At 53.1% G+C, this 25,051-nt stretch overlaps 3 protein-coding genes and 1 pseudogene across 3 annotated transcripts in view; 1 reads left to right on the plus strand and 3 right to left on the minus strand.

The window, feature by feature from the left end:
* The window catches only part of LCK (LCK proto-oncogene, Src family tyrosine kinase), a 21,236-nt gene extending 16,149 nt beyond the window's left edge, over window positions 1-5,087 (minus strand). The window contains exon 1 of the mRNA XM_029947378.1: window positions 4,959-5,087. The gene's annotated coding sequence lies outside the window, so the exon portion shown is untranslated. The remainder of the gene's footprint in view (window positions 1-4,958) is intronic.
* Window positions 5,088-7,069: 1,982 nt separating this feature from the next.
* FAM167B (family with sequence similarity 167 member B) lies at window positions 7,070-8,728 on the minus strand. The gene is made up of 2 exons (XM_029948501.1): window positions 8,190-8,728; window positions 7,070-7,522 (listed from the first exon to the last, which is right to left on the minus strand). Exons 1-2 carry the CDS (start codon window positions 8,688-8,690, stop codon window positions 7,292-7,294), a joined length of 732 nt encoding a protein of 243 aa, XP_029804361.1. The 5' UTR covers window positions 8,691-8,728; the 3' UTR covers window positions 7,070-7,291.
* A 2,021-nt stretch (window positions 8,729-10,749) lies between these two features.
* Window positions 10,750-17,072, plus strand: LOC115298594 (annotated as a pseudogene).
* Window positions 17,023-25,051, minus strand: part of EIF3I (eukaryotic translation initiation factor 3 subunit I) — an 8,514-nt gene continuing 485 nt past the window's right edge. The window contains exons 3-11 of the mRNA XM_029947570.1: window positions 24,039-24,126; window positions 23,664-23,729; window positions 22,636-22,785; window positions 22,405-22,532; window positions 18,746-18,856; window positions 18,539-18,628; window positions 18,154-18,227; window positions 17,361-17,453; window positions 17,023-17,210 (exon numbers count right to left, since the gene is read on the minus strand). Coding sequence (XP_029803430.1) covers window positions 17,129-17,210; window positions 17,361-17,453; window positions 18,154-18,227; window positions 18,539-18,628; window positions 18,746-18,856; window positions 22,405-22,532; window positions 22,636-22,785; window positions 23,664-23,729; window positions 24,039-24,126 — 882 coding nt within the window. The 3' untranslated portion in view covers window positions 17,023-17,128. The remainder of the gene's footprint in view (window positions 17,211-17,360; window positions 17,454-18,153; window positions 18,228-18,538; window positions 18,629-18,745; window positions 18,857-22,404; window positions 22,533-22,635; window positions 22,786-23,663; window positions 23,730-24,038; window positions 24,127-25,051) is intronic.

The raw sequence follows: 25,051 nt of genomic DNA on the forward strand, positions 1-25,051 counted from the left end.
TTTTTTTAATGTTTATTTATTTTTGAGAGAGACAGACAGAGTATGAGCAGGGAAGGGGCAGAGAGAGAAGGAGACACGGAATTTGAAGCAGGCTCCAGGCTCTGAGCTATCAGCACAGAGCCCTACATGGGGCTTGAACTCACAAACCATGAGATCATGACCTGAGCTGAAGTCGGCCGCTTAGCTGACTGAGCACCCCAGGCGCCCTGTACAGGGTTTTGACTGTACTGATAGTCAGCACCCCTGACCCTTGCATTGCTCAAGGGTCAAGTGTAGTTGAGTTTTGGGGCAGTCAAACATACGCTGCGGATTTCCGACTGCATTGGGTGGGAGCCCCAACATCCCTGTTGTTTAAAGGTCAACTCTGTTATTTGAGGCTAACGTGAGCATTTCATTACACCAGCCTTAAACATTTTCCAGTCTAAATGCTAACATAAGCTGTTATCAGTCATTTTCCTTTTCCTTTCTGAATTTGAGCATTTCCATAGACCACCTTTTCACCTTGAATATATTTATCTAAAATGGAATATATTAATCTACCATAAATGGAAAATAAGTATCACCAGCCATAAATAGAAATCAGTATACATTAAAGCAAATTCATAATATCATCTGTAAATTCAAATTCATTACCCCTAATATCTCTCACCTACATCAGTGGTACACAGGCCGTGTTTTGGGAAATGCTACAACACGAGGCAAAGCTTTGGGCTTAGACCTCTGTTCGTGACTGAGAGAAGGGACAATTGTTTTCTTTCTTTCTTTTTTAATGTTCACTTATTTATTTTGAGAGAGAGAGAGAGAAAGAGAGAGAGAGAGAGAGAGAGAGAGAGAGCACGTGCAAGCAGATGAGGGGCAGAGAGAGAGGGAAAGAAAATCCTAAACAGGTGCCGGATGCGGGGCTTGATCTCATGAACTCTGAAATCATGACCTGAGCCAAAATCAAGAGTCACACACTTAACCAACTGAGCCACCCAGGCGCTCCATGGAGGGACAATTTTCCTAACTGGCCAGTGTACTAACAGAAGTTTAATGGGTGTGTCTATGGGCCAGGCTCTGTTCTAGTGCTGGGGACACAGAGGTGAGCAGATAGAGAGGTTCCTGTCCTTTTGACCCTGCGCTCTGTGACAGAGGTGGGTGCCCCTCTGGCAGATCACTCCATTTTCCCAGGAGGCCACTGGGCCTGTCTTCAGCTCACTGATTGGTAACGTCTGTGACTCACAACACTGGCAACAAAATAGCAATACTCATTGACAGGAAGTAGCATCTCAAAATCACCACCATTACCCATTTACCAAGTTAACGGTTAGCTGAAGTGGTTAAAGAGAGAAGGTCAATCTCTGTGTGCTGACATGGAAAGACATCCTAGACACAACGTGGCAAGCAAAAAACCCCAAAATCAAAAACACATGGCAAGCAAGTTCCAGAATGTAGAATAGAAGCCTATTTGCATTTAAATGGGCATATATAGGGGATTCTTTTAAGCCAGGTTCTGTTCTAACACTTCGCATGTTTTCATGTAATCCTCATAATAATCCTATGAAGTAAATGTTATAATTATCCCCATTTCACACATGCAAAAACTGAGGCACAAATAAGGTAAAACGATTTGTTTGAGGTCTCATAACAAATAAGTTAGTGGTGAAGTGGTGAGTTGAACCTTGGTCTCCCTCCAGAAACGGGGCTCCCACCCACTTCACTTTTCAGGTGCCCCCCATAGGAAAATCTGGAAAGAATGCACACCAGACTGTTCACAGTGAACCCATCCCAGAAGTGCAGTTGGATGGGGGCTGTGTTTCTTATATTTCTTTTTATGCCTCTACTGTTTGAATTTTTTATAACAACCATGTGCTAATTTGGTCATTGAAAAACAAAGAGCAACAAAAAACCCCACCACTGATGCACACACTCTGCCAAGAGATATGATCATTTGAGGAAGATTCATTGCACAGCCTACACTTCTGTTCCTCTCCCTGTCTCAGGAAAAGTAGGTGTGGAACAGATGATCAGGGGGGAAAAAAGGTCTGTGACCAAAGAAGTTTGGGAAATGATGAATTGGACAAAATCAATCAGGCCCCTCCTCTGGGGGAATTTTCAAAGCATTTACAAGCTGACATTGACTACAAAGTTAATACAGGCGGTTGGTAGATGAGCCCATGTGGATTTGGCCCCAAGACTATTTTCTTTCCAGGTGCCTCATGAAACTGGTGGCCTTTTTTATGTTTATTTTTTTATTTAAAAAATTGTTTAATGTTTATTTATTCTTGAGAGAGAGGCAGAGTATGAGCAAGGGCGGGGCAGAGAGGGAAACACGGAATCCTAAGTAGGCTCTAGGCTCTGAGCTGTCAGCACAGAGCCCAATGCAGGGCTCAAACTCACAAATCATGAGATCATGACCTGAGCTGAAGTCGGACGCTTAACCAACTGAGCCACCCGGGCGCCCCTTTAATGTTTATTTCTGAGAGAGAGACAGAGACCGAACATGAGCAGAGGAGGGGCAGAGAGAGAGAGACACACACACAGAATTCGAAGCAGACTCCAGGCTCTGAGCTATCAACACAGAGCCCGTAGAGGGGCTCGAACTCACAAACTGTGAGATCATGACCTGAGCTGAAGTCAGACGCCCAAAGGCCTGAGCCACCCAGGCTCGCCATGAACTATTCTTTAGAACAAGCATTGGAAATGCAACACCAGGCACTGTAAGCCAGCCCTGGAGTTAGTTGTTAGAGGCCACGTCCCTGGATGGTATCTTGGTCTTGCCTATCCCCATCCTAGCTCACACCCAGCTCCCCTCAGCATGGCTTCCACTAAACTGAGCTTGGCCTTGAAGTCATCAGCCTGTGGGGGGATGTATAGATTTGTAAGACCCAGTGTGTGTTGTGATTCTGCTTCTGCCCACGTATGCACGCATGCAATTTCTGATGATATGTCTGGTGCTTGGGAGAGAGAGAGAGAGAGAGAGAGAGAGAGAGAGAGAGAGTGTGTGTGAAGCTGTTGAGGGGACTCTCCTCTAAAGTAGACCCTGTGGCTCAGTCTAGAATTCTCACACCCACTGTACACAGGAAACAAACTCATTTGCAAACCATACCACAAGTGTGAGGGGATGGGTGGTTCACTGGCCTGCCAAGGTGCTGACTAGGTGTAATTCTGGGTGTGAACAGCCTTCCCTTTGTGCACCATTTACAGGAGGAGGGACTGCCTAACCTCTGATAAGCACCTACTGTGTGTCAAGTACAACCCAGGCCACATGACAGGCCCCACAAGCAGTCTGTAAGGGGGAAATCCATTATGGCCTCTTAGAAGATTAATGATCTGGAGGTTAGAGTCTGGAGAGGTGCAGTCAATATGGTTCGAGGAGACGCCAGCACCGGAATTGTACCTGGGTCGGCCCAACTCTGAAACCCATGTTCTTCACACTACACCATACTCATCGGCTCTCTGCTGTTTGGTCTTGCTCTGCCCGCATGGTACCCAAGACGCAGAAACCTTGGCTCATGTCATAGGTGCTTTCCAACATGGGTCTTTGTCCTTCTCAGACCTGCGTTGACTCTTCCAAGGAGACTCCCAGGTCACCCAAGGGAAGTCTGTACTCTGAGCCCTCGTCTCATTCTCTTGCCCCATCACTAGGCCCTTTACCCTTGGAGAAAAACCTCTGTCCCTGAGCCCGGAGGGCTCAGGGGCCCTGAGTCATCTATCAGCACAGGCTGGCTACCTAAGGGGTGCACGCCTAGAGTGCAGATGGGCTCCCCTGTCCAAGCACAGGGAGAGCCAGCGTGTTCTCCAGCCCCCACGAAAAGATGACGGCTGTGGACTGGGGACGAGAGAAAGGCTGGGGCACACTGACGAGTTAGAAATCGTGTGCTGAGGAAAACTCCAGTGGTGGAGGGTGGGGTAGGGGAAACCTGGAAGGTCTGGCTCACAATTTATGCCCTCTCCCCATAAACTGAAGGCTCAGAGTTAAAAAGTGAGTGTGGGGGAGAGGGAGCTGACTCTGCCTACCTGGGCCTCCACCTTCCTGGGGTTTGAAGCAACGATCCACACACAGTACCAACTGGCCCTGTACTTGCAATGTGTGTGTTTGGGGGGGGGGTGCTGAGACTGAGGGAGCAAGGTGGGGAGGGACATCCGGTGACACTTGGCTGGGGCAGGAATGGCAACTTTCCAGATGGAAGTGTGGATGTTCCTTACCCAGGGCCGGCTGCGCCCCTGTCTGGAATAAAAATAGCCCTTCCTCTGCCCTTCCCTTTCCATTCTGTGTCTTTCAACTTCCCAGCCTCTGGTCAGATACTTCCACCCTGGAGGCGCCACCCCAGATGATAAATATACCCTCCCGAATCCATGTGCTCCCAACAGAAGACACCCCAGCTCCCCAGCACTGCGGGTCACTGAGGCTAAAACCACTTCTCACATGTCCATCCGGATGCTCTCTCAGTCTCTCAATCTCTCTCTCTCTCTCAGAAGATGCTTGTCACTGGGCCATCAGCAGCATTCCTGGGTCCCCTGACTCAAGCCTGACCATTACCTTGTCCCATGGGGGTGAGGGACAGTCCTAGCCTAGGGCCTGACTCTGCTTCACTGAGTGACTGTGAGGAGGGGGCACTTGTCCTCTCTGGGCCTCAGGAGGCTCATCCATCGTGGGATCAGGGACTGGACTTGGGGATTACTGAAGGCCTTTTTGACACCCGACAGTACATGTGCCAGATCTCCAAGAAAAAGTTTTCAGGGAGAGAGGGAGCAGTGCACACCCTGAGGCAGAGGTGAGAGCCAACGGCGACACAGGGAAGAGGCACTTCAACTGTACCCCGTGCCTGCCCACCTGACCTCTAGAGAGGCTTTCTTATACCCCCTGCCTGTAAGGCTGCTGAATACCCAGGTAGCCCAGCCCCATGGCCAGGTGCAGCCCCACCCTCCCCCAGTCAGTCCTCCCGCCCTAGACCCCTGGTCCCCGTCCTCCTTACCTGCCCAGCCCAGGAGCCCTCCGGCCCCATTCACATGGTCCTCCTGGCCCAGCCTGGCTGCTCACACACAGTTTCGGCTCCCTTCGCTGAGGTAGCCACCGCCTGTCTTAGCGCGCCCACGTCCCACCCTGACTTCCTGCCTCCTCCTAAGGGCTCCGCAGCCAACCGGGGCCCCAGCAGCCCAACCGCAAGCCTCCAGCACCCCAAGCTTCCTGCTGCTATAGCCTCCTGCTCCTCAGCTCCTGGGAGTCCTCTACATCTCCAGCCACCCTAAGGGGGGCACTTGGAGCTGAAGAGAGGGTATCTGATGGAACACCCCTGCCTGCCCCCCAGGGAGGACCTGGGCAAGAGATTCAAGGGCAGCCTTTATACCTCCACAAGCAAGGGGCAAGCAGACACACGCTCAGCTTTTGGTGAAAGGCAAAGAGCACCGCTGTCACAGTCTGAGAGCTGAGTGACCTTTTCATTACAGACTAGAGAGGGCACAGGTAACAGCCCTTTGGAGTCAGAGGAGAGAACGCTGTCCCTGGTAAATAGTGGGAGTGCAGACCACCCCATGTTACAGGAAGCTGCCAGCGAACACGGCTGCAGAACAACAGCTGGCCCTTCTCAGGGCACAGGACAGCACCTTTCTTCGAGTCAGAGGGTAGCCCAACCCCCTTCTGAGAGACAGAATCCTGGACACCAAGCTGTCTCAGGAAGCAGGCAGGACAACCCCGTGTCTTCCAGATGACAGAGGCACAGCCCCTGTTGTGGACGGAGGACAGGGTGACCCCTGCTAATTAGGGCCACCTTTCTAATTCAGGAACAGGCAAGGCCACAGTCCCTGTTAGAAATGCAGGGCCTGCCACCATCTCCTGCAACAGGTGGGAGACAGATAAACACTCCTGCCCTGGCCACCAACACCCACCCCCCACCCCCGGCCGGGTGCAGGCAGCTGTCTGGCAGGACTTTCTGTTGTAGGCAGGAGACAGGAACCTGTCACAAGCAGCACGCAGGGCAGGCCAACAATCGTCCTTTCCCCTGGGGCCAGGCTGAGGGTGGCACCCATCATAGGCTAAGTGTCAGGTCACCAGTGTTATGAGGAACCCTGCGTGGCCTCTCTCAGGCACAAGAGCAGGGCCTTGGCCCTGCCCGGAGGGAAAACATAAATGTGTCACCGTCGTCACCACCACCACCGGAGCCCACACTTAGTGAACAGGTTGGGGGAGGGGAGCCCACAGAGCATTGTTGGGGTTTGTGAGGTAGAAGCTAATGCCGCCTGCACCTCAGCTGCAGAGGGAAGGGGGAGACAGGAAATGGGTGGGGGGAAGAGGAAGCCTGAGTTGGAAAGTCAGACAAAGAAGGTAATACAGAAACAAAGGCTGAGGAGATACAATGTGAGAAAAAAAAAGGACCCAGTGACACAGAGCCTTGCCCAGCCCATCTCTGGGCCTCGGCACAATGGTACTAATACCACGGGTGACAGCAAGGATAAGCAAGACATAGTTCAAGTTTACTGAGTGCTTCTTGTGCATTGTCTCACAACATCCTCAAAGACGTGTGGGGTAAGAAGTAGCCTTTCCAAGGGCGCTCAGTCGGTTAAGCGTCCAACTTCAGCTCAGGTCATGATCTCATGGTTCGTGGGTTTGAGCCCCGCGTCGGGCTCTGTGCTGGCAGCTAGCTCAGAGCCTGGAACCTGTCTTTGGGTTCTTGTGTCTCCTTCTCTCTCTGATCCTCCCCTGCCCACGCTCTCTCTCTCTCTCTCTCTTTCTCTCAAAAATGAATAAAACTTAAAAAAAAAAAGAAGTAGCCTTTCCAGTTTAGAGCTGGCCTCCTCAAGGTCGGATAGAAATGCATGGTGGAGCTGGCTTTCAACCCAGGTCCGCCAGGCCCTGCATTCTTCAGCTGCCCATTGACCTGTCACCTTCCATGCGGGTGATGTAAAACTGTAAGTTCTTTTCCAGCTCTGACCTCGGTAAAATCAGGAGATAGAGCTGGAGCTAGGGGGAGACGGGGGTCCATCTGTCCACCTCCACCCAGGCCTTCTCTCCTGCAGTATAATCCCTGGTCGCAGCTACAGATGACACACAGTGACTTTGGGCCTGAATAAATGACTGCAGAGACCTTGATGAGAGACAGAGTGGGTCTTTATTGAAGAACTTGGGGCTCTGCAGGCCTCTCCCCTTCTTCCAACACCCCCTATCCCCAAGCTAGGCCAGCAGGGGCTTTATGCTCCCAGAGAGCTGAGTGACACCCCCCCAAGCCTCTCACCACCCCTCTGCGAGGTGCCAGCACCTCCGGGACACCCTCCCTTCCCCCTCCAAGGAGATCTGAGGAGGCGCAGAGATAGCTCAGCGAAGGGTGAAGCGTCGCGAACTGATGTTCATGCGCGTGAGGCCGAGGTGCCGCAGCGGTGGGGCCAGGGCAAGGCCGGCCCCCGGTTCTAGCTCCAGCTCCAGTTCGGCCTCGTCCAGCAGCTCTTGGTGCAGGTGACAGGCTTGGTCCACCTTCAGCCGGTGCAGCTGGGCCCGCAGCCGAAGCAGCTGTCCTGCCAGCTGCTGGTCCTGAGCCTGCATCTCCCGCTGCGGCCGAGAGGGGGCGTGAGACCGCTGGTTTGGTCCTCAGCCACTTTCGTCATTCCTCCCTTCCTGTCAACACCCTGGGTTTTCGCACTGGCTGTGGCCTCCCCGCCCCCTCTCGCCCCAGCTTGATCCCTCCCCATCTCTCAGATCTTGCTCTAAAACTAAGTTAAGGAGAGATTGTTAAACAAATACAGGTGCCTGGGGGCCCACCCCAGATCAACTAAGCAGAATCTCCAATTTGGAGCCTGGACATCTTTTTGTTGCACGTATTGGGTTAGGAGCCACCTATGTGATGCTCGCCCCCTCAGATTCAGCCTAGGGTGTGGTCGGTGCCTCCTTTTATCCTTCACTGCATCTTTGAGCTATAGAAATTCCCAGAATAGGGGAGGCCATGCCTTCCCCACCCGTAACTGGAGCTAGGGCTCTGTCACCAGAGCCACAGGAGGAGTCGGTAGTAGGTAGATTGGATGGAATCCTGCTTTGGCAGGGCTCCCTGGATAAAACATTCGACAAGTCCATTCGTGGTTCCTCAGCCCCAGGACAAAGCAACAGGAGTGGGCAGCTGCCGGAGGTCCATCCTCATCCCCTCCCCACACCCATTGTTCTTGGGTCCTAAGGATGACTGGCCCTTAGCCCTCTGCAAGACCACCCACTCCACCCAACTCACCAGCTCCTGTCTGAGCCACTCAAGGGCAGAGTCCATTGAGTCAAAGCCGCAGAGGGTCCCAGGGACCCCCAGCCCCGGTCTGGGTTGGGCCCTGTGCCAGGCCTGGCTCTGCACCCGGGCTGTCCACTCCAGATATGAGGGCCGCCGTGTCTGCAGCTGTAGCTTGGCCGTCAGTGCCTTCACAGAGTCCAGGCTCTCTTCCTCCTCATCCTCTTCATTTTCTTCACCTAGTGCCTGGAATTTCAGTGGCCTCAGGGACATGGTGGGTTTGGGGTGAGGGACAGGGCAAGGTTGTAGCTCTGGGAATTTGGGAAAGGCTGGCAGTATTGCAGGGGAGAAGTGGCAGGAGCTGAGGGTGACGGAACTGTGCTGGGGAATGTGCTCAAGGTGGGTCTGGGAGGCTGAGTGCGTCAGGCTAGGTGAATAGAGGGGTATGGGAGGCTGAGTGTGCAAGGGCTGGGATTTTCCTGGCCTGTAACTCAGGAGCCACGTGATGCCCATCCGGGCTGGGGATGGAGGAGCAGGGCTCCTCCTGCCCCTTGGATGAATTTTATTGTCTTTGCCCAAAAGGAGACACCCAGTTCCCAGAACGGAAGTTGCTCCAGGATAAGAAAAGTATCCTCCACACTGGAGTCTTGGCCTTCTTCCCAAGGCCCAAGTTAACGGGGTGGGGACTGGACAGAAGGCTGTCCCCACCTCCTATCCTCACTCATGATCCTGACCTTTTAGTAAAGGAACAGGACAAAGGTACAGGCCCAGGAGTCAGGAGATCTGGGTTCTGGTGCTGGCTCTGCGAGATTTTGGACAAGTCCCTGACTGTCTATTCAGGACAGATCAATTATTGATTTCAAACTATACTTTAAGGAACTTTAGATTCCCTTGGAAATCCCTTACGGACTGTATATGGAATAAAAGCAAAGCTGTACAAGGGCTCCTAGACTCTCTCTCTTCCTGCCCTTCCTGGGCTTCAACCAGAGCTGTTCCCTTTTTTAAACTTTGTATTGAAGTATAACATACACACAGAAAAATTCACATATCATAAATTCATACCTTGCTGAATTCTCCCAAACTAATGCACTCATGCACCCAGCATATACACCCAGATAAAGCAAGAGTGTTACCAGCATCCAGGAAGTCCTCCTGGCCTGTCACTAATGTTACTGTAATTTCTGACAGCAAAAAAAAAGTCCACTAAAAAAAGTTTAACATTTATTCATTTTTGAGAGAGAGAGATAGTGTGAGTGGGGGAGGGCAGAGAGAGAGGGAGGCACAGAATCTGAAGCAGGCTCCAGGATCTGAGCTGTCAGCACAGAGCCTGATGACTTGGGGCTCGAAGCCAGGAGCCCTGAGATCATGACCTGAGCCAAAGTCAGACGCTTAGCCAACTGAGCCACCCAGGTGCCCTGAAAGTACACTTGTTGTGTACTTTTCAATGGTTCTCAAACTTTAGTGTGCATGGGGATCTCCAGAAAGCTTGTTAAAAGAGAGGGTGGGGCCTGATAATTTGCATTTCTAACGAATTCCCATCCCAGTTGGTCTGGAATTTTACAAGTTGTACTCTTCTATGTCTGGTTCCTTTCACAGATTATTCCAATTTTATGTTTATATTGTGGGTGTCCACTTATTTCTTTGTGTGTGTTGAAAGAAGGGTTTTGACACACGTCTGGAACTTAATGGACCAAAAGGCCCTTTGAAGGCAAGAATCTGTCTTATTCTTTTTAGTAATCAGCACTAAACAGAATGTAAGGATCATTTAAGAAATGAAAGGAGGGGTGCCTGGGCGGCTCAGTTGGTTGAACGTCCGACTTTGGCTCAGGTCATGATCTCACAGTTCGTGGGTTCAAGCCCCGCATCGGGTTCTGTGCTGACAGCTCAGAGCCTGGACCCTGCTTCTAATTTTGTGTCTCCCTCTCTCTCTGGCCCTCCTTTGCTCATGATCTGTCTCTCTGTCTCTCAAAATTAATATTTTAAAAAATTTAAAAAAAGAAATAAAAGGATAATTGGATAGATGAATAGATGGTTCTGCTAGTAAATCCTTTAAACTCTGGTAATTTACCAGCTCAAGTGTGTATCTCTTGCTAGACTGAAAATCCTAATGAACAGAACCTTCCCCAGGCATCCTTGGGTTCCTCTCACTAAATACAGGGCCCAGTTCAGGGTACAGGTAATTCATATCTGATGATGGAGTGATCAGAGATAAGGCTTCCAGGGCTGGACAAAACCAGAAGTGGCCCCCCTAGAGGGTGCCCTCAGGCAGCGACTTCCAGCTGTGGTGGGGGAGGGGCGCCAGCTACACAGCTGCTTTCATTTAAGGTGGACTAAGGGATTTCCCCCACCCAGCCTCAGATGTAGGGGGAAGAAGTAGACAGTTCCCAGTTTCACACCCACACTTTCCAACCCCTTCCACCAGGGTACGAGAGAAAAGATGTTATTTTCCTTTCTTTTTTAAGTCAGCGAGAGTGGCAGCAGTTGGGTTTTAAAAAAACAAAATTGTTGAGTGCCACCTGCGACCAAGGCACGAGGTAAAGGGTGAGGATAAGGTAAAAGCAAGTATTCTCCCCATTTCACAGATGATGCCATTGAGGTTTCCTTAACAGGTTCTGCCTGGGCCTCATGCTAAGAGGTGCTGGCAGTAGGAGGGGAAAATTACTGTGAAACTGTTCAATCCCTTCCTCCAAGGGGCCTCCTTAATAGCTGTCCTACCAGCGTTGCCAGCTGCCCAGCCAGTTCCAGCCAGAACCCACGCTCGCCCCTCCCGACGCTTCTGGATTCGGTCTTTCTGCTGGGCCCCAGGGCCACCCAGGGCGGAATGGAGTTCTCGGAGCCGATTCGTACCGGCCGGGCCCAAGCCAAGCTCCTGAGGAGTCCGGAGTCGCCCCACTGCGTGGCACGCTGTGCCTCACTGGCCACCACCTGCTACTGTCGCCAGGACTCCAGATGACCTCAGAGCTGTGGCTGAGGCTATTGCGTAGCGTAGCAGAAGCGGTGAGACTTGGCGGGGGCGTCCCCGTGGTCGGGGAGCTAGCGGCTCCGGGAGGAGAGGGGGAAGGGCAAACGCAGTCGGAGCCCGTGCACCCTTGCATTACGTCCTATCCTAAGAAACTCATTTCTCCTCCCCTGGTGGGAGGTGGGGGACACTAAACCTAAGCCCGTCCATCCCCAGGGTCTCGAGAGACTCCGGCATCATCACACAGCGCTGTAAGGACCTCCGAGTGCTGCAGCTGGAAATACTGGACGCGGAAGAGTCGCTGGACATCGCCCGCTCCATCGAGGTACACAAGCAGTGCATCCCGAGACCCTTAAACTACCCCTACTCTGTAACGAGGGGAGTAAACAGGGGCCACTGCGCAAGGGGACTCCGCATCCAGCGTTACCCTGGAACACAGCTAATGATAAGGGATGCAGGGTGGTCTGGAGTAAGTGCAGAGGAGCGAAAGGGGCTGGGAGGGTGCGGGTGAGATGATTCCAACTTTGCCCAGATGGCCCAACTTCTTTCCCCAGGCGCTGTCCTCCCTGGAATCGGTATCACTTCCTTTCCGTTCTTCTACCCTTTCAAAGGCTTGAGATTGAGGGACGCCTGGCATTTCCACCCACCCGAACGCTACTACAAGCGCACAGCTCGAGAGGTGGGTGCGGTCCTTGGGGCCCGCGGTTATGCGAGCGCCGCGCCCGGAAGGGCAGTGGGGTCCGGACGCTCACTGAGTACGCTGGACCTGGCCTTCGCCTCTCCCTGGGCCGCAGACCAACGCTTGGCGGCTGAGGAGGCGAACGAGGACTTCAGCTTGTGCTGTTACCCCGCGCGGTGATCGTGCCTCGAGCCGCGGACGACGATGCCCTGGCGCTCAGCGCCCGCTTCCGCCGGGGAGGCCGCTTCCCTGTGCTCAGCTACCACCACGCACTCAGCGGAACCGTGAGCCCGCCTCTCCCCAGACTCTGCCCCGAGCACCGACTGCGCCCCTTCCTGGCCCTTTTCTGCACAGGTCCGATCAAACAGCAGCGCCGCCGCCCGCCCGCTCCTTCGCTTTCTGGCCGCGCCTGGTGCTGCCTCCAACAGGTCCCGCCCCCTCCGGCCTTCCCTGGCTCTGACCCCGCCCTTCTCCCGGATTTCGAAACCTCTCCAATCCCGGGCCCCGCCCCCGGCCGGTAGGGTACCCGGAGTTTAGTCCTTTCTTTGTCAACCCTGGACCCTTCCACGGTCTACTCTTCGGGTCCCTTTCCTCTCCGACTCCAACACACCCGAGCCCGGGCCCGGCGCCCGGCGAGTTCCGCAGCTAAGGCCCCTACGCTCCGGCCCGCCCTGCCAGCTTTAGACCCGCGCTTGTGTGTAGACCCTCCGTAGGTACTCCGAGAGCGGAGTACCCGAGCCAAGGCTGGGTAGCTACGGCTTGTGGAGCCCAGTCCCGGTCCGCAGGTGCTGCTACGTTCCAGCCAGCCCCTGACTGGTCCCCAGAAAAGGCGCCGCGCTGAGGAGCTGCTGCGAGCTGGGCTGGCGGGGGCTCGCCCTGGGGCCCGGGGCTTCATCGTAGATACGCGCTCGGCTCAGGCCGCCAAACAGGCCCGTGTGACTGACGCCGGGACCGAGGCCAAAGCCGCCTACCGTGGCTGGAAACGGCGGCACAGGCCGCTGGAGAGGTGAAGGGTCTTGCCATCCTCTCCTAGGCGCTCTGCTACAGAACTCTCCGTGGATGGGGGACTGGGGGAGTGGAAGGGTAGGAATAGGGGGTGTCTTCCCTTATGAACTGTCAGGCATTTCCAGGTAGCCATCCCACCAGGTGGGCATCCCCACTTGCACACCCGCAACGACACAGCTCATTCCTCTCCAGGCACCCCAACTCTGCCTGGAAGGAAAAAGCCTCTGTTTACATTAAACTGACTTCCTTCCAGGAACGACCTCACCACACATACACACACACACACACACCCCTCCCCACTGGTCCCAGACCTGCCCTGAGGGCTGGACCTGCACAGCTGTACCCATTCCCTGGGTCTCCAGGTGCTGGTAGTACTGAGAGGAGGTCCTAAGGGAGTTTTGGGGCTTTGAGGAAGCTCCCCTATCCAGGATACAAAACCGTTTATCCCTTTATTCAGCCAGTGTTGAATGAGCACCAGGGACTGAGATAGTGGCCAGCCCAGACGTGCCCAAGAGATAGATCAGCGGTGAATCGGCAGTTAGGATTCAGTGTGATAAGCAGCAGCAAAGAGCAGGCGCCCCTCTCCTGTGTGTAGGTAGAGCAAAGAACGCATCCCTTATACCCGACACCAGAAAGGAGTTAGAGAGCAGAACATTACAAGTGGACGGAACTGCAGAGCTCCTGGCCATTTGTCCTGCTTGGGGAGATGCAAGTGTGTCAGTCTGGTGGGAGTAGAAAGTGTGAGGTAGAGGGCAGAGATGGAGCTAAAGGGGTGACAGCGACCAGAGCAAAGGTCTTGAGTGATCTTAGACTTTAACCTGAAGGCAGAGGGGAGCCATTGGAGACTTTTAAACAGGCCTGGAAAAGTCTCCATTAGATTTTCTGCAGGGAGGTCACACTGGTGATCTTGAGCAGAGCACTTTCTGGGAAGTAGGACCAGATACCAGAATCCTAAGAGTATTGTGTTTCTCTTGTCAGACGGGGGCGCCCCAGGGAGTACTGTGCTGCTCCCATCAGATTGGGCGACTTCAAGGGTGCTGTCGACACTTCCATTAAATTGGGGGTTTCACATGGCATTGTTTCCTGAAAGAGCTGTGTGACCTCTCCCTGGTAACTGCCCCCCCACCACAGAGTAGGTCTCCCCGAAGGGGTCTTGGGTCTCCTCCATCAGATTGGGGAATCCTCAAAGATACCGAATCATTCCCATCAGATTAGGTGAGGGCAGAGAGTCCTGTGTCCCTCTTGTTTAATGGACTCCTCGGATGGTTCTTTATCTCCTCATTGGTCTGGAGCACTTGTTGCCAGGCTGTGTGCTCACCAGAGCTTGGGCTCAAGATGGGATGACCAGATTCCCACCTGTGCAGGGGACGGCCCCCACAGGAGAGTTTCATGTGCCTGGTGGAGGCCTGTGGGGACCTGGAGCAGAGCATAGACCACTGGCTCAGTCGACTAGAAGGCTGCCACTGGCTGCCACATGTGAAAGAGGCACTGAGCACCACCTGCCTAGCAGCCCAGGGCATGGAGAGGTAAGGCCCTACCCTAGAAGGCAAAGAACAGGGCGGATGGGCAGGGAGCTCAACCCCTGGGCACAAATCCACGTCTCAGTGAGCACATACAGCCTAGAAATGGGCCCATTCAATTCCTGGCCGGCCACCCCAGGCAGGGAGGGACGGGCCACTGTTAATAAGTCGTGGCCCACAGGGAAGGGGCCTGCATCCTGGTTCATGGGGCTGAAGGCACGGATAGCACGCTCCTTGTGACTTCGCTGGCCCAGCTCATCCTGGACCCCTTGAGCCGGACCATGGCTGGAATCCAGGAACTAGTGGAGCGGGATTGGATCCAGGTAAGTGGCCACCTGGCCCCAGCCCTGCGCCCTCCATCCAGAAACCCTGCTTCTTTGTGCCCATGGCTCTGCCCCCTTCCCAGGCCGGTCACCCCTTCCAGCTGCACTATGCCCACTTGGCCTTCTCACCTCTTCCTGGACTGTGTGTGGCAGCTGGGCCGCCAGTTCCCGCTGTCACTGGAGTTTGGGGAGGGGCTGCTGTTAGCACTGTTTGAGCACGCCTATCCCTCCCCTTTTGGCACCTTCCTCTGCAACAGGAGAGGTGAGCTATGGGGGTGTCAAGGTGGGTCAGGGGCCAGGCACAGGATGGGGTCAGACACCTGCTGTGTCAGCATCTATGTCCCTAGAAGACATCTTTCCCTTTTGAATGAGTTTCTCTTTGGGGAAAACTCTGGAGTGTTCTCTCCTCCCCTGCCTCCAAATCCCACCCTTCCCCCTAACTTCTGCAAACCCAGATTTGAACGGGCCCGAGGCCAATCCTACAGACCTACCCACTCTGTCCAGAGCCAAGGGCGAGTGCACCCCTAGTTTAAAAATAAGGAGCGAAGGGGAAAGTTGCTGCAAAATCATTTCTGGGGCTCTCTACCACTTTGCAGGGTTGATTCTAGTGAAGTACCAGTGTAGAGGTTGAACACTGAGTCAGAGTGTTTGGGCTTTGACTTACAGCTCCACCACTCACCTGCTGAGGGGTCCTAGGAAACCTGTCTCCGTTTCCATCCCGTCTGCAGCAAGGAGAAGCCTCTAACAGCAGCCACAATCTCTGCAGGGCCCGGTGGAGTTGGCTTAGCACAGTGCCTGGCACACGAGCAGTGATTGGCTCCTTGCATATGCTCCCAAGCCCCGCTGAGCCAACTCTCAGTCTGGGAAGAGCCTATTCTCTTTAGTTGCCCAGGTCCCCCTCCCCCATGTTGTGTTCGCTGACTCCACTACTGGGTCACCTAGGTTAGAAACGGTTATCTTTGGGGGCGCCTGGGTGGCTCAGTCGGTTAAGCGTCCAACTTCGGCTCAGGTCATGATCTTGCGGTTCGTGGGCTCAAGTCCCATGTCAGGCTCTGTGCAGACAGCTAGCTCAGAGCCGGGAGCCTGCTTGATTCTGTGTCTCCCTCTCTCTCTGCCCCTCCCCTGCTCACACTGTCACTGTCTCTCTCTCTCTCTCTCTCTCTCTCTCAAAAATAAATAAAAACAGTAAAGGAAAAAAAATTGTTTAAAGAAACATTGGTAAAAATGTTATCTTTATGTACCTCCTTGTCTTTCATACACAGCCTTTTTCCTAAAACTTTATTACTTTGCCCTCTCCCGTCAAAGGCCCCTCCTGCTAACCCCAGTCCAGACTCTCCTTCCCACATGGGCTGTTGGAACAGCCGCCTCACTGCTGTAGTTCCTGTCACCAGCTTAAAGAAAAAACCCACATTCACTTGGGCCCATTCCCACCTTCTTGTTCTTTAGTCTCCCTCCTCTTAGGTATTTCCATGCTTTTGCGCACCGGGTGAACTTCCGCAGACGCAGTCCGAGTGGCACATTCCCAGTGAGCCCTCCATGACCCTTCCAGGCAGAGCTAAATGGAACCCCTGAACAACCAGGACTTTGACTTGTTCCACTATATTCTAGTGCCCAGTACAGGATGTGACTGGCAACATCTGCAGAAAAAAGCAGAGGTTATCACTGCCCCGGGATGGCTGTCACCCTCCCAACCGGGGTCCCCAACCCAGAATCCCAGAAGGCATAGCTTGAGTCTGGAAACTCACTCCCTACAGATGGCTTGTGTGAAGTGAGGACTCGAACACACTTCTTGTGGTCTGGGCTCAACCAGCCCAAAGAGCAACGAAGACTCTGGAGCCCGATCTACACCCCCAGTCCTTTGGCCATCTGGCCCTCCGTGGAGCCCTGGAGCCTGCGACTCTGGCAAGGTGACCGCCCACCACACCTTCTTCCCTGGGAAGCTCACTATTCCATCTGCTCAGCTTCCTGATATGCCCTCTGCCTCCTGAGGTCTATTTCTGCGCTGGATCTGCCCGCCTGAACCTTCAGGGGCAGCATGGGAGAAGGGATGGCAAATAGTGACAGACAAAGAGAAGACGGAGCTCCTTCAGCCAAGTTTCAGCCTCTGGGCCCCAACGTTAAATGCTGGCTCCTTGGACAGTGGCTGAGACGTTCCTGAGACCTCTCCAGGTCCCTCGGCACCTTTGGACCTTGGAGGGGGGCACCCACAAGCCAGCCTAGCCCTTCATACCGAAGCTCCAAGTCTGAAGTGTCCGTAGTGTGGGAGAGAAGGTCCAGATAATACAGATATCCGTGACTGGTGTCAGCTCCCTGGGTGTCACCGCAAAGGGAAAACGATGTAGCAGCCCCACAAAACTTCTCACCAGAAACCATTTATTTCCAAACTAATTTATTTTCTGAGTCCGAAACTTTCTGTGAGTCCTGGCCAAGAAACTTCCCCTGGTCCTGATGGAGAGCCAAGCTTCTTAAGCCTCAAACTCGAATTCAAAGTACTGTGGGTCAAAATAGTGGATGCGGACATAACCATCTTCGCCACCACTGCTGTAACTGGAGAGAGAAGAGCCAGGGCTGGTCAGGTGCCCCCTCGGCGGGGGTGGGGCCAAGGGGGCAGGGGGGGCGCAGGCCTGGGGGGCAGGGCATGGTAACGGGTTAGAGGCCAGATCTGGGCTGAGCTCAGCTCCCTGCACGGAGCCCTACCTCTTGCCATCAGGGTGGAAGGCTACGCTGTTGATGGGTCCGAAGTGACCCTTGACTCTTCCAAACTCTTCTTCAAAGGCCAAGTGGAAGAACCTGGAGGAAGGAGGCGGGAGGGGACAATTCACTCTCCATCTCCTTCCAAGGCACGGTGGACGTACCGCTCCCCAAAAGGAAAGTAGAGAGTGGGGAATGTTAGGGGCGCCTGGGTGGCTCAGTCGGTTAAGCCTCCGACTTCGGCTCAGGTCAGATCTCATGTTCGTGGGTTCAAGCCCCGCATCAGGCTCTGTGCTGACAGCTAGCTCAGAGCCTGGAGCATGCTTCCAGTTCTGTGTCTCCTCTCTCTCTGCCCCTCCCCCTCTCATGCTCTGTCTCTGTATCAAAAAATAAATAAATCATTAAAAAAAAATTAAAAAAAAAGAGTGGGGAATGTTAACAAAATGAGAGGAGGGGCAGACTGAATAGCTAGCTTCCTTACTGCGTGCTGTGCAGCAGGTGTTAGCTCATGAACTCGTGCATTTAATCTGCACAACTGTATGAGATCAGTGTACTATCACGTCCCCACCACACAGTGGAGGATAATTGGGCACAGAGAAATACAAGGATGTGTCCTGGGCTTCAGAGTGGGCCCAAGGTCATGCTGTTAACTGCTGGATCACACCCTTGTTCCCAGGAGGGCCACAAATCTGGTTGCACCTCCTAGCAGCCAAAGACATGAGGGAGGTCTCAGGAATGTGTGTCCATCATGAAAGACACTCCACTGGGTTTTGGTTTGGAAGAGCCCCTCCCCCTTTACCTGGCCTCAAATTTGCCAATCCTGGTGGAGGTGGTGGTTACATCCATGGCTTCCTGACCACCACCCAGCACCACCTGGAGAGAAGAAGAAACTCTAGACAGACCCAAGGGGCAGGCAAGTCCATTTCCTGTTTCTTAACCCCAGCCCTTAAGCTTTTAATATCTCCCACTTCGGACTAGAACAATGCTAAGGGCAGGGCCCAACAGATACCTCAGCCACCCTCCTGCCCTATCCCCTGGGGCTTCCTGATCATTCGGCCTGCTCATCACTCTGGGAATCTCCTCTCTAGCTGCCACTATTTCCCCCAGAATTCAGATCTCCATTGCCACCTAGATGCTGGAAGCATTCCGAGGCGGCAGCAGAAGCCTGGGTGCAGTTCCCTTACATGGTCATAGTTGGGGGAGAGGGCGGCCGAGTTGACTGGTCGTTCTGTCCGGAAAGTCTTCTGGTGCTCAAGAGTTGTGGAGTCAAAGAGCTAGAGAGAGAAGACAGGGGAAGGCAATCTGTAGGAGTCTTCTTGGGGGAAGTCCGGCAAGTTGAAAGCCTTGCAGGACTGTGAGAGCCCCCTGCCAGACCCCTCGCCCAGGCTCACCTTGGCCGTGTTGTCCTTGGAGGCGGTGACAAACATGGTCATGTCCCTGGACAACTGGATGTCATTGATCTGTCGGGAGTGCTCCTTAACATTGACCAGCACCTCTCCAGACTGGGGAAGGTGGAAGCGGAACGGTGAGGCTCGGGGTGGCCCGACCTCCACCAGTCCCACTGCTCAGCAGGGCTTCTATTCGGCACTCTGTCCTGGCCGGGGGAGGGGAGGACTGGGTCATGGCGGCCTGCATCTCCCCTGAACCAACATTTATCCCCCTCCAAAGCCCACGTATACACATTTCATGAACACTGCTAGTCCGTTTATGTTTATGGAGACCAATCTACGGACCTATTTAATTAACCAGCACGCTGCAAGGGCAGAGCACTTTTCACTTACTCCTTTCAATAGTCACTGGATTGTGAGCAGTCACAATTTGCCAAGCATTGTGCCATACACTCGACACCTGTTTTCCTTTCTCTTCCCTTTTTTTTTTTGAGAGAGAGTGCACAGAGGGGAGGGGCAGAGAGAGAATCCTAAGCAGGCTCTGAGCTGTCAGGACAGAGCCTGACATGGCACCCGAACTCATGAGCCAACAGATCATGACCCGAGCAGAAATCAAGTCAGGCATCCAACCTGCTGAGCCATGCTGGTGCCCCTAAAGGACACTTTCAAAGAAAGAAAGTAAGGTTCTGAGAGGTGGTGTGACCCGCTGGAGATTATGCAGCTGTCACCGGCAGAGCGCCTACCCTCACCCCTCCCCGGCCAGGGTCGGAGTCACAGTCCACAAGAACTGCTGTGTGTCCAGCTTTTTTAAAGATCTTCTCTGAGGGCCACTTTACCTCCTGATTTCCCCGCACACTCAGCAACCGACTAGCCTATACAGTACAAAGAGTGTAATTTGAGAGTCTGCCTTCAAAAGCACTTTCTTGTGCCTCAATTTCTCTACTTGGAAAACACGATTACTAAAAGCTCACCACCGAGGTTCACTGCAAGGACTATGTCTTGTTTGACTTCGTTGTGATGTGAACCTCGTCTACGCTGTACATTGGTTCGAATAAAAGGCCTTTTGAGGGGCGTCTGGGTGGCTCAGTCGGCTAAGTGTCCGACTTCAGCTCAGGTCATGATCTCGTGGTCCGTGGGTTCAAACCCCGCATTGAGTTCTGTGCTGGCACTCAGAGCCTGGAACCTGTTTCGGATTCTGTGTCTCCCTCTCTCTGCCCCTCCCCGGCTTGTGCTCTGTCTCAAAAATAAATAAACCAAAAAAAAAATTTTTTTTAAAGGCCTTTTGAGCACTGTGCCTAGACCCTCAGAGAACTTTCCTTTCCCTTCCTGAATTATTTTTGTTGTTTTTAAGTAAGCTTTATGCCATTGCGGGGCTTGAACTCATGACCCCAAGATCAAGAATTGCATGCTCTACGGACTGAGCCAAGCAGGCGCCTGTTTTCTGAATTATTAGTTTTTAACTTAAAAAAAATTTTTTTTAACATTTATTCATTTTTGAGACAGAGACAGAGCATGAGCAGGGAAGGGGCAGAGAGAGAGGGATACAGAATGTGAAGCAGGCTCCAGGCTCTGAGCTGTCAGCACAGAGCCCGATGTGGGGTCTGAACTCATGAACCATGAAATCATGACCTGAGCTGAAGTCGTAAACTTTTTTTTTTTAATGTTTTATTTATTTTTGATACATAGAGAGACAGAGCATGAGAGGGGGAGAGGCAGAGAGAGAAGGAGACACAGAACCAGAAGCAGGCTCCAGGCTCTGAGCTAGCTGTCAGCACAGAGCCTGACGCAGCGCTCGAACCCACGAACATGAGATCTGACCTGAGCCGAAGCCGGACACTTAACCGACTGAGCCACCCAGGCGCCCGTAAACTTTTTAAACAAATGTTTATTTTTGGGGCGCCTGGGTGGCTCAGTCAGTTAAACATCTGACTTCGGCTCAGGTGGTGATCTCACAGTCCGTGGGTTCGAGCCCTGTGTCGGGCTCTGCGCCAACAGCTCAGAGCCTGGAGCCTGTTTCAGATTCTGTATTTCCCTCTCTCTCTGCCTCTCCCCTGCTTACTCTCTCTCTTTCTCTCAAAATAAAATGTTTATTTTTGAGATAGACAGACAGGACAAGTGGGCAAGGGGCGGGGAGGAGGTGGGGATCTGAAGTGGGCTCTGTCCTGACAGCAGCAAACCCGATGCAGGGTTCAAACTCATGAACCGTGAGATCATGACCTGAGCTGAAGTCGGACTCTCAACCGAGCCACCCAGGTGCCCCGATCCTGAATTATTTTTAACTATTCTGTGGGAAGGATATATTTTTGTCTCCTCCATCAATGTGGACACATGGTAGGGACATATCTGGCTCCTGTATTTCGGGGAGTAAGCAGCAGCTTTGCAGTCAGGCCTTTCTCCAGGCACAGATCAGTTCTGCTATTCGCTGGATATTAAGTATTATTTACGCCTTTGACTTTGGCTTCCATTCCCTTCCTGCAGGTAGGTCTGGGGCCTAGTGGACTACAGTCAGTGTTTGCTGAGTGACTGACTAACCTTTATGGTGGTACACTTCAGCACTGCCCTGGCACCCAAATGAGAAGAAATCCAAGATAGACTGGGCTTGGCTCTTTCCTTCCCCCCCCCCTCCAGTCACCCCTAAACATCTCTTGACTCTATCAGGTGCTCCATACTCCAGAGCTATTGCCTCATTCAGGTCTACTCTCTGAACTATGCCTGGAAAAGCCTGCTAAAGAGAAAATCTGATCACCAAGAACCAATTAAAGATTCCCTGTTGCCCAAAGGAAAACCACAGTTCCTTTACCTCCTGACACTCAAAAAACCTAGTCGCTGCACCGTCTCCAATACTGTGTCCCAAAGGCCAGACTCTCTTCTGACCAGTCCCCCCCATTCCCTTAACTTGGTGCTTTCGTGTGCACTGTCCCTTTTGCCCATGGAACTGCTTTCTCCTCTTGCTTGAAGCTCTATTTATTCTTCACGGCTTAACGTAGGGGCCACCTACTCTCTGACGGAGGGCACTTTCTGTGCTTGGCTGAGACCTTGATGGTGGCACAACTCACAACCTGATATACGTGCTGGCGGTTGGCCAGTCTGTGTCCCCAGGGACAGGGCTCATGTCTGATTCATGTCTTTGTCCTCAGAGCCCAGCATGAGGCCTGGCACTCAGCAGTGGCAGGAAAATGCTTCCTTGAGTACTCTGTGGCAAGTTTTTCTTTTTTACTTAAGTTTTTTTAATTTTTTTTCCCACAGAGGGAGAGAGAGAGAGAGAGAGAGAGAGAGAGAGAGAGAGAAAACGAGCTGGGGAGAGGCAGAGAGAGGGAGACACAGAATCCGAAGCAGGACCCAGGCTCTGAGCTGTCAGCACAGAGCCTGACGTGGGGCTCGAACTCATGAATCGCGTGATCATGACCTGAGCCGAAGTTGGACGCTCAACTAACTGAGCCAACCGGGCGCCCCTCTGACAAGTTTTTCAGAGACCTGATGTCATTTGATCCTTGCAACGGTTTACAAATAAACAGGCTCAGTGAAGCACCTTGTCTGAATTCAACCAGCTCAAAAGTGGTGAACTCTGTATTTGAACCCAGCCCTTGCTCTTCACTACTGTGCTGTCCTGCCTCTTGAAGGGAATCATTCAGGGGGGGCTTGGGCCCCACCCACCTTCTCACCTTGGCACTATATTGGTTGAGCTCTCCGCCCTCGTGGCCCGCGATGATGCACTCCCCCAGAGGCCCCCAAACGGCACTGGTGATCTTGGAGTCGTTGCAAGGGATCTTCATGTAAGGCTCGTTGTTGTCTGCGAGCAGAAGAGGTCAGGCCCCGGGCCCTGGACCTGCGCCCTGTCCCCCAGCCCTGGTCCTCAGCCCCGATCTTCAACCCCCACCCCAGCGCTGCCTCACCGATCTGGCTTGGATCCCGCAGGTCAAAGAAGCTCACAAAGCACTGGTAGCCCATCTGCTTGTCTGTGGAGAACATGATGATATTGCCTCCAAAGTCAAAGCCACATGTCCGGACAGCTGAATTGGTCTTGAGTAGGGCCAGCTGCTTCCCTGGGGACAGGCAGAAAGGTGGGCTACCCTTTGCCCAACGCCACTGAGAGAACACTCTCTACACCTGCCTACCCTCCTGTTCACCGCTTCTCCTGCTCAAGTGACCCTGACCCACCACCACCTTGGGGGCTACGCTTTGGCTCAACATTTTCCACTTCCTCTCCATCTCTCCTCAGACATCCTGCCGCTGTGGCACTGCTCTCAGAGTGGAGTGCCATGTATCGGTCTTCTCGGAATTTCTCTGCGGGTCTCCAGTACCCAGCATAGAGCTGGCACAGAACTGGGTGCCCAGTAAATATTTATTCCATGGAGCAGGTTAATAGGCTCCCGTATCTTTGGTCTGTTCTTCCAATGCTCCCCAGTGCCACCCGAGTTTGCTAAAACTGAACATCCTCTGCCCCGCTCAGGGACCTCCACAGCACGCCAGGTCCAAGGGACAAAGCCAAGCTCCTGAGTTTGGCATTCATGGCCTATTCTGACGCTCCTCTTCGCTCCCGACTGTCTACTTCATCTCCCAAGAAGCAGACACTCCCTATAGGTCAGATGACTTGGACAGGACACTTGCCATGCTTTCATTCCAGTCTGTGCCAAAGCGATGACCTCTCTCTCTCACGCTTTAAACCCCAGCTCATATGACATTTTTCTTGGGAAACCTTCCCAGGTTGCCACCATCCCCAATCCAGCCAGTCAGCTGCCCCCCTCTGGCCTTCCACTGTGCTCTGTGCTTTCTCCAATGTGGCTCATATCTCATTGTGGTGCCTCTTTTCTTCTTTTTAAGTTTATTTAGTTTCAGAGTGAGAGAGAGAGAGAGAGAGAGAGAGTAGGGGACAGAGGATCCAGAGCAGGCCCTGTGGAAAAAGTAAATGATCCAGGCTTACCTGTTTCACAGTCCCAGAGACGACAGCTATTGTCAGCTGAGCCAGTGAGGACATGTTTGGTGTCCCCTGAAGGCGGTGTTAAGAAATGTGACCAAGTTCACCTGAGCCCCTGTCCTCCTGGAAAACCAACTGAATCCCTCCCCACGCAGCCCCAGCCAGCCTTCCTTCCTCTCTTACCTCAGACCATTCTACCCTCCTCATCTAGAACTGGACTCTGTCCTGAATGTTCCCCCCAACCAGGGAACGGACTGGGGATTAGGAGTCAGGGATCATTCCCTAGACCCACAACAGCATCCCAAACTCTCAACTCCAAGTTGGCGGCCTCTGTTGCCGGCAGACCCTAGGAGCACAGACTCAGAGCAAAGACAAGGATACAGTCAGCGTCCACACACCACACAGCTCCGGTATGGCCCATGTAAGTGCCCAGCCTCTCACCATTCACGGAGTACCAGACATTGACAATCTGGAGGAGTTAATGACAGTGACACATGGTAAACATCCCAGGCAGAGCAATGGCCTCCTATTTAGAGGTTCCCCAGGAACCCTCCAGAGCCTCTAGCGAGGCCACATTTTACCCGCTCCTGCTCATCTCCTCAAAGACAGCAGGTTGCTGGTAAAAAGACCAGCTCCTGGATTTTCCCCCTTCCTGCAGGGAAGGGGCAGGGCAGTCAGGAGGCTTGCAAAATCGTCTCCATGCCATTGTCCCAGCCCTCCCCCAAACTCTCAAATACGGTGCCTCTCTCCTCTGAGCTTACTTTTCTATCTGTAAAATGGCAACAGTAATGCCTTCTTCAAAGGGTAGCTGCAATGCTTCAATAAAATGGTGTCTAAAATTTTTAAGTATAAATGACTAACAATTCTCCACCCATACACACCAGGTACTTACTGTGCTAAGCTCCTTACCTGAATCTCATTTAACCCTGAAGGCAACCCCACGAGGGAGGTACTATGCGTACTTATAATTTATAAAAAAGGGAATGAAGTTTAGAAAGATTACATGATAGGCTCAGAGTCACAGTGCTATTGGATGTGGGGGTCACGAGTCATATCAGGTCTGTGGGCTTCCCAACCCCCACTTTTAGCCACTAGAGTTAAGTCTTCCATTCGGAGGTGCCTCAAAGGGCCGTGCTGTGAGGGACTGTTTGCACTCAGCGAAAGAAACGCAGGATGGGGCCCAGAAGGACCGACTGAAATGGTACCAGGGATACCTCCATTAAGTCCTCTGTTGTCCCTCACAGCCCAAGGATCAGCTTTCCCTTTCTAGAAGTGGTGTGTTTCCCCCACCCTGGAAGAATAGTTTTGTTCTTTCTCAGAGTGGTCTCTTCCCAGTCCCCTGAAGGAGCTGACTCCCATCTGCGTCCCCCTCCCACAATGGTCTCCTGCTCCCC

This window comes from Suricata suricatta, chromosome 8, assembly GCF_006229205.1.
Source record: "Suricata suricatta isolate VVHF042 chromosome 8, meerkat_22Aug2017_6uvM2_HiC, whole genome shotgun sequence".
Classification (NCBI taxonomy): domain Eukaryota; kingdom Metazoa; phylum Chordata; class Mammalia; order Carnivora; family Herpestidae; genus Suricata; species Suricata suricatta.